The sequence below is a fragment of the Chionomys nivalis genome, chromosome 4 (assembly GCF_950005125.1).
Source record: "Chionomys nivalis chromosome 4, mChiNiv1.1, whole genome shotgun sequence".
Taxonomy (NCBI): domain Eukaryota; kingdom Metazoa; phylum Chordata; class Mammalia; order Rodentia; family Cricetidae; genus Chionomys; species Chionomys nivalis.
Window position 1 is genome coordinate 30,669,518 of NC_080089.1, and position 13,195 is coordinate 30,682,712.

Consider the following 13,195-nt stretch of genomic DNA (forward strand, 5'->3'; position numbering starts at 1 on the left):
AACAGAACCAGGGCCCAAGGTAGCCCATACCTGTTTCCGGCACAGCTTTCGCTGCATGTGTGTGCCTATACATGTGTGTCTATGTGGGTGCACACAAGCATGTATGCATATTTTACCCTCTGTCCTAGCCAGCCTGTGAAATACATGGAACAAATCCTATTCACACGGATTTCCCAAGTACCAACACTAATGGAAGCTGACTATATCAACCTTTTATTCTTTTATTTTGTTTTATTTTATTTATTTATTTATTTTTTGAGACAGGGTCTCATGTATCCCAGGCTGGCCTGGAACTTTAACTCACTGTAACCAAACATGACCTTGACTTTAAGATACTCCTGCCTTGCCAGGCGGCGATGGCTCAGGAGGCAGAGATAGGTGGATTTCTGTGAGTTCAAGCCCAACATGGCCTATATAGTGAGTTCCAGGACTGTCAGGGCTATGTAGAAAGACCCGTTTGCAACACGCCCGCCCCTCCCCCCCACACACACACATAAAAAAGTTGAATTTTCTTAGGACTGTTCCTGGGGTACCTGCCACTCCTCCATCCCCCTGCCCTGGTGCCAGCTCACCCTGGCACAGTTCACACATAGGAGGCCTTACTGCACACCTGGATACTTACTTGAAATTTCTGTCATCCATAAAGCAATGAGCTGCAGAGACCAGCCAGTTGGGAGAGATGAGCGAGGCCCCACACAAGTGGCCCTGGCCCTGGGCGTGGAGGCTCACCTGCCAGGGCCACTCGCCCTCGTCTGCATCCGTGCCACCAACCACCCGGGCCTGTTTGGTAAACGATCGCAGCCCACAGTCTGGAGAGAGGACAGAGAACCAAAGTGAAGTCACTGAGCTTGAAAGGGACATTCGCTGCGCACAAGGAGACTCCTCGGTACAGGAATCACCACTGGGCATGCGCAGCAACACTAGAGCAGAAGGGTGCGAAGCCTCACGGCTCCTCCGTCCTCCCCTCATCCTCCGTCCCCCATCCACTGCTGCGCCGCACAAGTGCATCAATACTCCAGACACCAGTCACTTTGTTCAGGCTCGGTGTGGTGTCTCTTGCCTAGATTTCCATGCCCAGTGCTGCCCCTAGCTCAGAGCACAGTGCACGGGGACATGAAAGCAGCCCAGCCAGCTCTTCTAGGGTTCACAGGCTGTAGCTTAAGGGATGCATGGGTGAAAACAAAGCCCTGTCTCGTGCTCGGGCAGCTGGGCTCTTCCTCCTCCGAGCCACTCACCCATGGCTATCTACCTTTGGAGCAGCCAGTAAGCCAGCTGTGTCTGGGAGGCGCTGACATGCTTGCTGGATTCCCATGGGACAGTGTGCTTATACCAAGTTGCACGGTGGGCACTGGGCTGGGGGAGTGAGGTTCTGGCAGGATCTCCACCCCGGGCCTTTTCCCAGATGCCTGCTTTGCACAGCAAGCACCCCGGCACCACATGCAGCCGCCCTGCTTACCACAGTTCTTCTCATCCGAGCCATCACTACAGTCCTTCTTGCCGTCACACTCAGGGTTGCCCTTGTTCAAACAGAGCCCATTCTGGCAACGGTAGGTATATTTGGTGCAGGCAACGACATTCACTGTTTATGGGAGAGGACACAGCGCAGGGAAATCGATCTTTTGGCAGTAAAACCCCAGATGGCACTTCCATCTTGCACCCCTCACCCTAGTGGGCCCCATTTATCACACCCGTGTCCACTGTCCTTTCAGACTACAGGTTCTCCACCTTCTAGGAAATTCTTCCCAGACTTAATATACAGAAAGCTTAAGTTTACAAACTCTGGGTGCACTCCATAGAGCCTGATACTAGCTACTACATTGGGGTGCAACTTCAGTGAGAAGAATGTATTTTAAGATGTGTTTCATTTGTTTGTGCTGTGCAACATTTGTTTAATGATGCAACGATGTGTTGCATTCTTTTATGTTGCATTTGTTTAGCTCTGTGAAGCTGTGTTACTTTGCCTGTCTGAAACACCTGATGGTTTAAAGAGCTGAAAGGGCAGTAAGTAGCAAGGCAGGAGACAGGATAGGCAGGGCTGGCAGGCAAAGAGAATAAACAGGAGGAGAAGAAAAGGGCAAGAGAGATTAAGGGAAAGAAAAGAAGGGGCCAGCCAGTCAGCCAAAAGTAATTGTAAAAGTAAGAATACAGAAGTAAGAAAAGGAAAAGGCCCAGAGGCAAAAGGTAGATGGGATAATTTAGGGTAAGAAAAGCCAAGCTAAGCCAGGGTATTTATAAGAATAAGACTCCGTGTGTGATTTATTTGAGATCTGGGTGATATGCACCCAAAACAACCAAAAGAGAAAAAAAAAAAAACATTTTGCCATTCCAGTGTGGGGCTAGAGTAGAAGAAAACCCCCCGACAGCCAGCCAGGGCCGGGCCTCACCACTGTCGCACGAGGCCTCATCAGACCCATCGCCACAGTCGTCCTTGCCATTGCATTTCTGGCTCTGAGGGACACACTTGCCGCTGGAACACTTGAAAGTCTCAGCAGGGCAACCTAGAAAGGCAGAGGTCCTTAGCAACTGCTGGCGTGTCCTGGCTCATTGGGCCAGGCAGGCAGTGGGAAGCCACAGCAGCCCCCTCCTGGGGCACTTACTGCACCCCTCCTCGTCGCTGCCGTCCCCGCAGTCGTTAACGCCGTCACACACCCAGAAGAGGGGCTTGCAGAACTTGTTCTTGCACATGAACTGGCTGGTGGTGTTGCATCCTGGATGGGAGCAGAAGAATCAGCTGGAAGCCCCCAGCAGCAGCCTGGGCAGTCACAGCTCACAGCTGCCAGAGATGCTGTCCCATCTGAACAGCGGCGAGCTGTTCTGCACCACCAGCCGTTGATGCTGACAGACACCCACCTGCCTGTCACGGTCTCCCATGGCGGGGGTTGGGGGGGGAGATACAGCAGTGAGAACGGGGTCACACTGCCTTGTGTCTTTCTGCCAGGGTGGACAGCAAACAAGGCCACGAAACTGACAAGATAGAACTGGGGCAGGAAAAGGCCAGGCCACTGGACAAGGAAAGGGGATGAGACAGTAGGAAGAGGCAGGAGGGGACAGGGCAGGGGGTGAGAGGGCAGGCCATGGCAGTTCTTACGGCAATTGCTCTCGTCACTGTAGTCTGGGCAGTCTGCCCAGCCGTCACAGCGCAGCTTTCTGTGGATGCACCGTCCGGTGTTACACATGAACATCCCTGGGCACGCTGTAGGGAAGAAAGAGGCCTGGAGTCCATGGTTGTCCCCTCCCTCCCTAGCAGCCGCCTCACAGCCCCACTGAGAACTCAGCCTGCAAGCAGAGGGACACTGAGACCTGGTGTGGGAAGTCCTTCTGTATATGTGTGGCTTTTATTGGTTAATGGATAAAGCTGCCTTCAGCCAATGACTAAACAGAGTAAAGAGAGAGTAGGCGGAATAAGAGAGATGCCATGTAGCCGCCACAGGAGACAGATGCCTCTGCCGGAGCCTGCCGAAACCTTGCCAGTAAGTCACAGCCACGTGGTGATACACAGATGAATAGAAATGGGTTAATTTAAGATGTAAGAGCTAGCTAGCAATGTGCTTAAGTGATTGGCCAAGCAGTGTTTTAAATAATAGAGTTTCTGTGTGATTATTTCAAGTCTGAGCAGCCAGGAAACAAATGAACATCCTCCAACTACAGAGGCCCAAATCTGACAACAGGAGCTCTTAAATCAGCAGCCAGAATGGGCAGCAGGAGGTTGGCACTGACCACGGACTGCCCTGAGCATAGCCATGGGGGAGAGAGCCAGCTGTGTGGAGAGCCGTCCACTATCCCCCCTGTGTGTCCCCGGCAGAGGCCTCTGACATCACAAACTGCAGGGTTACAGGGCAGTGGGTCCATGGGGTGTGTGTCCTAGCCAAGTGAAAACAGCACCAGCCCTTCCTTCACGTTAACACATGATCTGAAGTTCAGTGTTCCTGAAACAGGGAAAGGTCTGACAATTGCTCCTTGTGGGAAGTCTGTTGTCACTGACCACACACACACACACACACACACACACACACATACTTTCATCACAAGCATGTCCTATACCACAGGTATCTGCCATCTAGTAAGATTCTTGGAAACTATGCCGTTGCATTGCTTTTTGTCTCTTTCTTTTTTCTTTCTTTCTTTCTTTCTTTCTTTCTTTCTTTTTTATTATGTATACAATATTCTGTCTGTGTATATGCCCGCTGGCCAGAAGAGGGCACCAGACCCCATTACAGATGGTTATGAGCCACCATGTGGTTGCTGGGAATTGAACTCAGGACCTTTGGAAGAGCAGGCAATGCTCTTAACCTCTGAGCCATCTCTCTTTCTTTTTTTAAGGTTTATTTTTATTTTATCTGTGGGAGTGTTTTGCCTGGATGTATGTCTATGCACCACATGCATGCAATGCCCATGGAGACCAGAAGAGGGCATCATGGCCTCTGGACCCAGAGTTAACAGATGGTTGTGAACCAACCACTCTATGGGTGCTAGGAACCAAACCCGGATCTCCTACAAGAGTAATAGATGCCGTTAATCCCTAAGCTATCTCTCCAGCCCCTGCAGTTACATCTTAAATCAAAGGTAAATTAAAGTACTTAAAATGCCTTCGAAAGGGTTACTCCATGATTCAGGGTCAAAATTAAAAGTTACAGATTGAACATCCCTCAGCCAAAACACCAAAGCCCAGAAGGATGCAGAATTTTTTTAAGAGCTGACATACGCCATAGGGGAAGGCCACATGCCTGACCTCTTGTGACCAGTCAGAACACAGGTGTGCTGCTGTGCTGTGTAATGAGGTCCAGGAGAAACAAACTTCACTTTTATGTATGTGTGTGTACATATCCATGTGTCTGTGGTGCACATATATGTCTGTGCACATGAGGCCAGAAATCAATATCGTGTGTCTTCCTCAATCGCTCTCCACTTTTTGTTTGTTTGTTTTTGTTTTTTAAGTCAGGCCTTCTCACTGAACCCAAAGCATTATCAGTTTGGCTACAGCAGCTGGCCAGCAGGTTCCTGTGTCTGCCTCCCTGGCTCTGAGATATGGCTACACAATCCAGCTTGGTGTGTAGGTGTTGGGGATCAAACCCAGATTCTCGTGCTATGCAGCAAGCACTCTACTATCTGAACTACCAAATTCCGAGTCTAGACTTGGGTCCCCCTCCCAAGATACCTCACTGTGAATACACACAAAAATATTAGGGCTGAAACCCATCACACTTCTAGTCCCAAGTATTCTAGATATGGGACACTCAAACCTTACTATGTATGCCAACGGATTGCTGTTCACACAGTCGTATTTTCTAATGTTTCAAAACTACAAGTTAATCCTAAAAGTGCTAGTAGGTTCCCAAGAGAAGTACAGATTCTCAAAAGTCACTGTGATGCTGAACCAAAGAGGCGGGACCCAGGGATTCGTGAAGGGGAGTCCTAGGCCTTCCGTGCCGCTATGGAGAGCAGACCTGAGAAGCACAGGATACTAGCTCTCACCCTTTTGCTGTTTTCATGCCGGGGCTCGAACCCAGGGCCTCGCAGGCGCTTGCTTAGCAAGCTCTGCTAACACAGGGCGTCACCCCCAGTCCAGCCTTTTAAAGAAACAGACTCACCCCCGCCCCCCCCCCCCCCGTAAAGCTGCTGGTAGATGCATGGGACTCTGTACTCTCCCAGAGGATGCACAGTGTAGGACAGAGCACTTCCTGTCCCAGTCCCTCCACCCATCAGCACCTGCTGCATCTACTCACGGTTGTTGGAGTCGTAGGACAGGTACTCGGCGAGGAAGCCGGTGTCTGTGTAGGACTGATCAGAGTGGAAGCGGACTGTCATCTTGCTGCTGTTGCTGCTGACAACGAACTGGGACTTCTGACCACAGTACCTAGAGGGCAAGTATGAGGCTGAGGACGATTTGGGGGCCACCAGACAACGGGGGGTGCTGGAACCCAGCCCTCCCGACCCTAGGGTGACGACTACACCCTCTGGGGCTCACCTCTCCCCGTTGATCTCTACGTAGTCCTTGGGGCAGGTGCCCAGCGGTATGTTGGGGTCCACCAGATAGAAGAGATTGAAGCGCACCTTCACGTTCCGGTTGTTAGGCACCTGGACAGAGAGATGCTTTGGAGACCCTGGCTTCTTTTGCTGTTTCTTAACCCAAGGATGTCCACGGGAGGGCAATGGAGCAGGATAGCAAATGAACCCCACACACTATGATTTTTCCTCTTAGATATGGGCTCTCCCTTTTTGTTTTTTGGTTTTTTTTTTAGGTTTTAAGATTTATTTTAATGGATACATAAAACATAAAAATGATATACATTAATACTACATAATCCTGACATGGGAGTGCCCGGCTGCCCTCTAACCAAACATCACCCCCACCAGTCAGCTTCTCCTCCCTGTTCTCCCCCAGTTTCTCAGTTTCTAAGAACTTTTAGGGATTCCACATATGAGCATGGTCATGTGACCCTTGTCTTCCTTGTGCCTGGCTTATTTCTCTAACACAGTCCACAAGTCTGAACAATGTCAACATAATGGCTTCTTCACTATTCTCATGAAATCAGACACTCACCTATGGTACTTTATATATCTTTTCTCTGTGGTGTAGCCAAAGAGCCAGCATTTGGGGGCCATTATTAAGTAAGTAAGAGGCAAGCACTATGGTACACAACGGCCGGCGTGATAACCAGGAAGGTTATTAAGAAATTAACAGGCAAGTAGCACATACAGCTCGGGCACCCTGGACAGAATGGCTCTTCCCACCCATGTGGATGGACTAGGACTGCCAAAGATGCCACCGTGTTCCTCAGAATGATGAGCAATGTAAAATGCATGAATTACTTATTTCTGGAGTTTTCCATTTAACATTTTCAGATTGTGACTGACCATAAGTAATTGAAACTTGGAAATCAAAACCACAAATGTGTGAATGAGAATTTGTATTTTATTACTTTAAACGGCTAGAACGGTGTCTCAAAATCTTTAAGGGAAGACTTCTGACTGATGGGGAGAAAGTGAAAAGCACCTAAAAGCCCCTCGTACCCTACAGCTGTGCAAGAGCTTGCTCTATTTCACACACTCATGGCATCATCATGACAACACCTCGCAGACAGACACTCAGCCTCAGTTTACCCAGAAGCAGGCTGACACACAGAAAAGACAAATAAGTGGCCATGTTCTCTCGGCAGTTACCTAGGACGTAAGTCTGAGTGTGGCCAGTCTGCAGCAAACGGCTCCTTGGACTCTTGGCCCAATGTGGTTCTTTGGGTTATTAAAGGAGCCATTGTCTCCCTCCTGTTCATCTTCAAGTTCTGTCCTGATGCACTCAACACCCCCCACCCCCCCACACACACATCCTACCTTGATGTTCCATGTGCAGTCGATGTTGGGTGGGTAGTGGCCTGGATAGTACGGGCTGCTAAATGTTCCTTGGACTTCATTCAAGGAGCCTCCACAGTCTGAGAAGAAAGGCAGGAGAAAGTGGGGAAGTTAAGGATCCCCAGTCAGGGTGTGCAGAAGAGCTGTACAGTCTAGAACTCAAGCCCTGTGCCACCTGTCTACAAACAGGACACTGGACTTTGGCAAAGTGCTCAAAGACAACTACTTTTAAAAGAGGTCCCTTAGCTGGGCGTGGTGGCACTCGCCTTTAATCCCAACTTGGGGGGCAGAGTCAGGCCAATCTCTGAGTTTGAGGCAGCTTGGTCTACATAGTGAGTTCTGGGACAGTCGGGGCTACACACTGAGACCCTGTCAAATAAAAAATAAAAAGAACAGTCCCTGACCTGGGTGGCTAGCAAAATGCCCTTTGGTCTCAGCTTCCAGCCTGTCCCCATGAAGGCCCAGTCTGCCAACTTCCTGGATTCAGAAGACCCTCTAAGGCCTGCACCTATCTATAATTTGATAGCATGCCCACCGTTGGCCCTGCCCATCCTTACTGCTCATCTTAGGCAGCTGGAAGAAAGTGGCCTCAAAGCCGGGATGCCGCCGGTCGGTGTTGGTTATCAGCGTGACAAGGAAGACGTTCTGGGAGGAGAGGAAAGTCAGGTTGTAGGAGGGAGGGTAGGTGCCACACAGCCTGCAAGGCAGAGAAATGTAGTTAGTGACAGACCTGTCACACACAGCTTAGCATCTAATCAGAGAGGCCCGGGGACCTCATTTCTAACCCTACACTCGAGCACAGAAGAGCAAGGGCAGGGTCAAAAGGTTTTCAAAAAAATGCGGCATAGTAGCACACATCTGAAGCCCCAGCAACGGGAGGCTGAGGGTTCAAGGCTACCCTAGGCTACAGAGTAAGACTCTTGGGAAACAGGTCTCACTGTGTAGTGCCTAGGCTAGCCACAAATTCTTAGCTTCTGCCTTAATCTTCTGAGTGCTGGTGGTACATGCCAAGCTAAAATTTAATTATTTTATTGTTCTGAATTATTTATCAGGTATAAATTTATCAGCATTCCTTATGTTAGTGGCTACAGTGCAGCTGGAGCATCCTGTGCCTCCGACGATCTGTAGAGTGTGAACCATCAGTAGTAGTTTGGGATTTGTAGTCCTTTCCAAGGCTACATTATCAGTCTGGGAAGCTCCCTGAGCTACGACTGGCCTGGGGCTCCATGGAGTTTTGAGATTCATTAAATGGCCCAGTGAACCTAACAACAAAGAACTTGTCTATGAGGTCTTCTCCAACCCAATAAGAGTTTGGGACCCTCAGAGTACCCCAGTGCTGCTCAGCTGTCTCCTTGGCAACAGGCTTCAGGCAAACTCCAAATGGGTTAGCACCATGACGGGCAGGTTTACCGTAAGGGTATTTGTGGTCACTACATTACATGTGAACTCTGCATATGACATGACCTTGCTTGGCTTTAGAGCCAGTCTGGATGCTTTAATTGAGCCCAGAGAAGCACAGAGTCTCAGATGAAAGCCCACTACACTGGACTGTCTCTTTCTCATTGCTCCAGCATGGGCTTGTGCACACCCAGCTTGGCCCACCTGACAGTCGCTGACAAACAGAAAGCTAGAGATTATTCTGTTTGTTTTAAGAAAAGTTCTCACTATGTAGCTTTAGCTACTTAGAACTCAGATATCTTCCTGTGTTCGCCTTCTTAATATTTTTTTTATTAAGAACACGTCCAAAGGGGACTGGAGAGATGACTCAATGATTAAGAGCACCTGCTGGTCTCCCAGAGAACCTGAGTTCCATTCCCAGCACCCATGTTGGACACCTCACAACTGCCCATAATCGCAGCTCCAGGGCATCTGGGACCCCCTTCTGGCCTCTGCATACTCATGGCATTTGCTCACACATATCTATGGATAAGAAATAGTGGTAACAATAAATCTCCTCAAAAAAATAACTTGACAGACATAGCTCTCAGTGGATGGTTCGTGCTCATTTCTTTTCAGAGCTGGGGATAAACTCAACTCTATACAACCACTCAACTGCTGGGCTACAGCTCCGCACAACCACTCAACTGCTGGGCTACAGCCCCACACGACCACTCAACTGCTGGGCTACAGCCCCACACGACCACTCAACTGCTGGGCTACAACCCTAGCCAATGCTCTTAAATCCATTGACTCAAAATCTCCATGACAATCTACAGTAGGCACTAGAACCACCATGTCACAGAGAAGGACAGTGAATCATTGAGAGAGGTTAAGAAGCTTGCCCTGGATTCTATGTTTAATATGTGTTGACAGGGGTGGGTGGCGCACGTCTTTAATCCCAGCTCAGGAAGCAGAGGCAGGCAGATCTCTGAGACCAGCTTCATCTGAATAGAGCCTCCTCTCTCAAAAACAAACAAACAAAACCCAAAACAACAACAAAATAAGCAAATATAGTGTAATCCTTTCTGTGAGCTTGAGACCAGCTTTGTCTGAATAGAGCTCCTTTCCCTTTCTCAAAACCAACCCAAAACAAACAAACAAACAACAAACAAACCCAAATATCAACAAAACAAGCAAATATAGTAAAATTCTTCCTAAAGGCATGCACACTTATACTAGTCGGGTTGACCCTAGCGGTGGTTGATCCTAGCTGGTGAGGCGAGGAGTCGTGTGAGATTAAAGCTATCAACTTGATGCAATCTAGATTCACCAGGAGAGGAACTTCTGGACGTGTAAAGGGACCCATTCGTGGTGGGTGGTGTTATCCCCTGGTGGGGACCCATTCGTGGTGGGTGGTGGTATCCCCTGGTGGGGACCCATTCGTGGTGGGTGGTGGTATCCCCTGGTGGGGACCCATTCGTGGTGGGTGGTGTTATCCCCTGGTGGGGACCCATTCGTTGTGGGTGGTGTTATCCCCTGGTGGGGACCTATTCATTGTGGGTGATGGTATTCCCTGGTGGGGACCCATTCGTGGCGCGTGGTGTTGTTATTGGGGACCCCAGACTGAATACAATGGAGAAAGAGACGCCAGGCATTTGTCACCCTCTCCTTCCTGACTGAGGATGCAGTGTAACCAGTTCCCTCAGGCTCCTGCCACTGTGACTCCCCACCATGGTGGACTGTGACCTGGAACTCTGAGCCAGATGAACCCTTTCTCCCTTAAGGGGCTGTTTTCAGAGTGTTTCTGTCAGAGCAACAGCAAGAAACTAAGACAGCCGTGGTCACTCGCTCTCCTGCTCGTTGAGTTCTAATGTTTTCCGTCCTGGATTTCTTTTTACTGTTACTGACACTAATTAGTGTATGTGTGGGGATGGGGGGTGGGGGGTCTCACACTTGTAGCCCAGGCTGTTCTAGAGCTCACTAGGTAACGCAGACAATCCTCCTGCCTCAGTTTTCTAAGTGCTTGACTCAGTATGAACCACATACCTGGCTTTAGGCTTTTTGAGGGTGTGTATGGGGTATTTCTTTTTTTACATAGTTAACAGATGGGACAGATACTTAAAGAGAGACGAGAAAGGGGCGTAGTCCTGACTGTTAAGCTGTGTCAAAAGATGGTTCTGTCTTGGTTTGAGCCAACATGGATAGAAGGCTTTGACCTACTGAGTCAAGGAGAAGCTGACCATCCCCCAGCACCCTTGACAAGTGTGAGAAGAACTCCATCCTGACATGGGGTGACATGGAGTTATCTGGGACACCCATCTTGGGCCAGCCCCACCCCTGAGCACGTATAGTGATGACACCTTTAGTTTTGCCTTCGTGGTACCAGCAAGAAACTACGAGAGCCTTACCTACCAAGACCTTCCAGATGCCTGCCTGCCTGCCAATCCACAGCCCCCACACTTTCTCCATCAGGTGTTACATGTGGGCTCCAGTAGCAGACAGCTAGGGGCAGCCCTGGCTCCAGAGCTGAGATGATCTCAATGAGCCAATCCGAAGCCTGTTCCCGTCTTGGTTTTTTCCTTCCTTCCTTCCTTCCTTCCTTCCTTCCTTCCTTCCTTCCTTCCTTCCTTCCTTTCTTCTCTCTCTCTCTCTCTCTCTCTCTCTCTCTCTCTCTCTCTCTCTCTCTCTCTTTCTTCCCCACCATGAGGGCTCTGTCTACATACATGCCTGCATGCCAGAAGAAGGCATCAGACCCCTTTATAGATGGTTGTAAGCCACTATGTGGGTGCTGGTAATTGAACTCAGGACCTCTGGCTCCTCTTCCAGCAAGGGCCAGGCTCCCTCAGCCAAGACCTCCCTTGTTTCCTAGGAGACTCACCGCACCACGGCATGGGGTTCCATGGGGCTCAGGGTATCGTACACGGTGACCAGGTCACTGTCATAATCATCACAGGGCGCAACATCAAAGCTGCGGAAGGTGAGGCTCAGCACAAAGTCGGCATCCCCCCGCAGAACCCACTGGCAGCGGGCATGAGCTGGGTAGGGGCTGTTAGGGAAGCCAGGGGTGGTGAAGCGCATCACCTCCCCACCGTGGGCATGCAGGGCAAAGTTGCAGCTGTCTGTGTGAGAGAGAAGACAGAAGGAAGCTGTGCACCCTGCAGGCCACACCCCAGGCATAGCCCCACCCCCAGTACATCCCAAATCAAGGAAGGCACAGGTAGACACAAGGAAGGGGGTTTCTTGGAGGGGAAGGGAACAAAAACGGATGCCTGTCCTTCAAACATCCTCTAACTTCTGGGAACCCCACGACTTAAGGGGCATCTGACAAGATCTCTTTTTTTTTTTTCCCACCAGGGGTCAATATGATACTTACAGTCCTGAGACCTCTGCAGCAGTCTGGGGTCAGTAGCTGAAGAACAAGAAGGCAAACACTTAAACAATCAGTTTCCTTATTCCTGCTTCCTTATTACCAAAAGGGAGGAGCCAGTCAGCAAGCAGTCCTCTGGTGCACCTGAGCTGGTAAGGTTGCCCTCCAGCCCCGCTCCTCGATATTCTGGGCCACACATCCCCACCCCGGTCTGCCCCTTACTCACGGAAGGCCACCACAGAGGTCAGCATGAAGGATTTCAGTGCCCGTGCTCGAGGAGGCAATGTGACCACTCGCTCCACAGCCATGGCTCGTTCAACCTCTTCCTCCAGGTGCGGGGGGATGCTGAACTCTGACCAGTAGTAGGCGATGACACTGCCCTCACTGGGGAGACAGGGGGAGCCTAAGATAGGGTGCTCCAGAGACCTACATTCTCTGTTACCAACGAACACACACACACACACACACACACACAGCAGTTCTGGCTACTCTGAGAGACACTAGCCTGCCTCCGGCTCTCTGCTTTAGCCCTTGATCCTTGCTTGTTCTTCTGGTCTCAGCCCTCAAGCAGACATGTCCTGGGGCCAGCTCAAGCTTAGGAATGAGGAAGAAGCCTGGCCTAGACTTGAGCTCAGGACATCTCAGTAGAATCTTCCTGGGTCCAATTGCTCTTTTGAGACAGGTGTGAGAATACCACTGCCTGCTGCCCTGCTTTCCAGAAGCTTTAGCTGCATAAGCGAAATCAAAGCACTTCCGAGCTGGGTGTGGGAGCAACACCTGCAGTCCCAGACACTGAGCCAGGAGGACTGCAAGTCTGAGGCCAGCCTGGGCAACCTGAGATGATGTTTTCAGAGAAGAGGCAGAGGTTGCCAGCGTGGCGGCAGAGTATTTAGCATCAGTGAGGCCCCGTGGTCATCTCACAGGACAACACACGTGTACACGGGGAGCCAGGCACAGTGATTCAGGGGAGGCTAGGCCAGGAAGGTCACCCAAGTCCACAAGTTTGAGGCCAGCGTAGGCAGCACAGTGAGAGCAAGTCTCAAAAATAAGGAGCGGGAGCTTATTGGTAGCACCCTTGCCTCTTACATGTGAAGTGATGGG

General features: G+C 50.2%; 1 protein-coding gene across 1 annotated transcript in view; it reads right to left on the reverse strand.

Annotated features, from left to right (window-relative positions):
* The window catches only part of St14 (ST14 transmembrane serine protease matriptase), a 37,700-nt gene that overhangs the window by 2,811 nt on the left and 21,694 nt on the right, over positions 1-13,195 (reverse strand). The window contains exons 5-16 of the mRNA XM_057767503.1: positions 12,321-12,478; positions 12,101-12,136; positions 11,606-11,846; positions 7,905-8,044; positions 7,330-7,427; positions 5,966-6,075; positions 5,724-5,854; positions 3,089-3,193; positions 2,598-2,708; positions 2,385-2,498; positions 1,457-1,579; positions 623-809 (exon numbers count right to left, since the gene is read on the reverse strand). Coding sequence (XP_057623486.1) covers positions 623-809; positions 1,457-1,579; positions 2,385-2,498; positions 2,598-2,708; positions 3,089-3,193; positions 5,724-5,854; positions 5,966-6,075; positions 7,330-7,427; positions 7,905-8,044; positions 11,606-11,846; positions 12,101-12,136; positions 12,321-12,478 — 1,554 coding nt within the window. The remainder of the gene's footprint in view (positions 1-622; positions 810-1,456; positions 1,580-2,384; positions 2,499-2,597; positions 2,709-3,088; positions 3,194-5,723; positions 5,855-5,965; positions 6,076-7,329; positions 7,428-7,904; positions 8,045-11,605; positions 11,847-12,100; positions 12,137-12,320; positions 12,479-13,195) is intronic.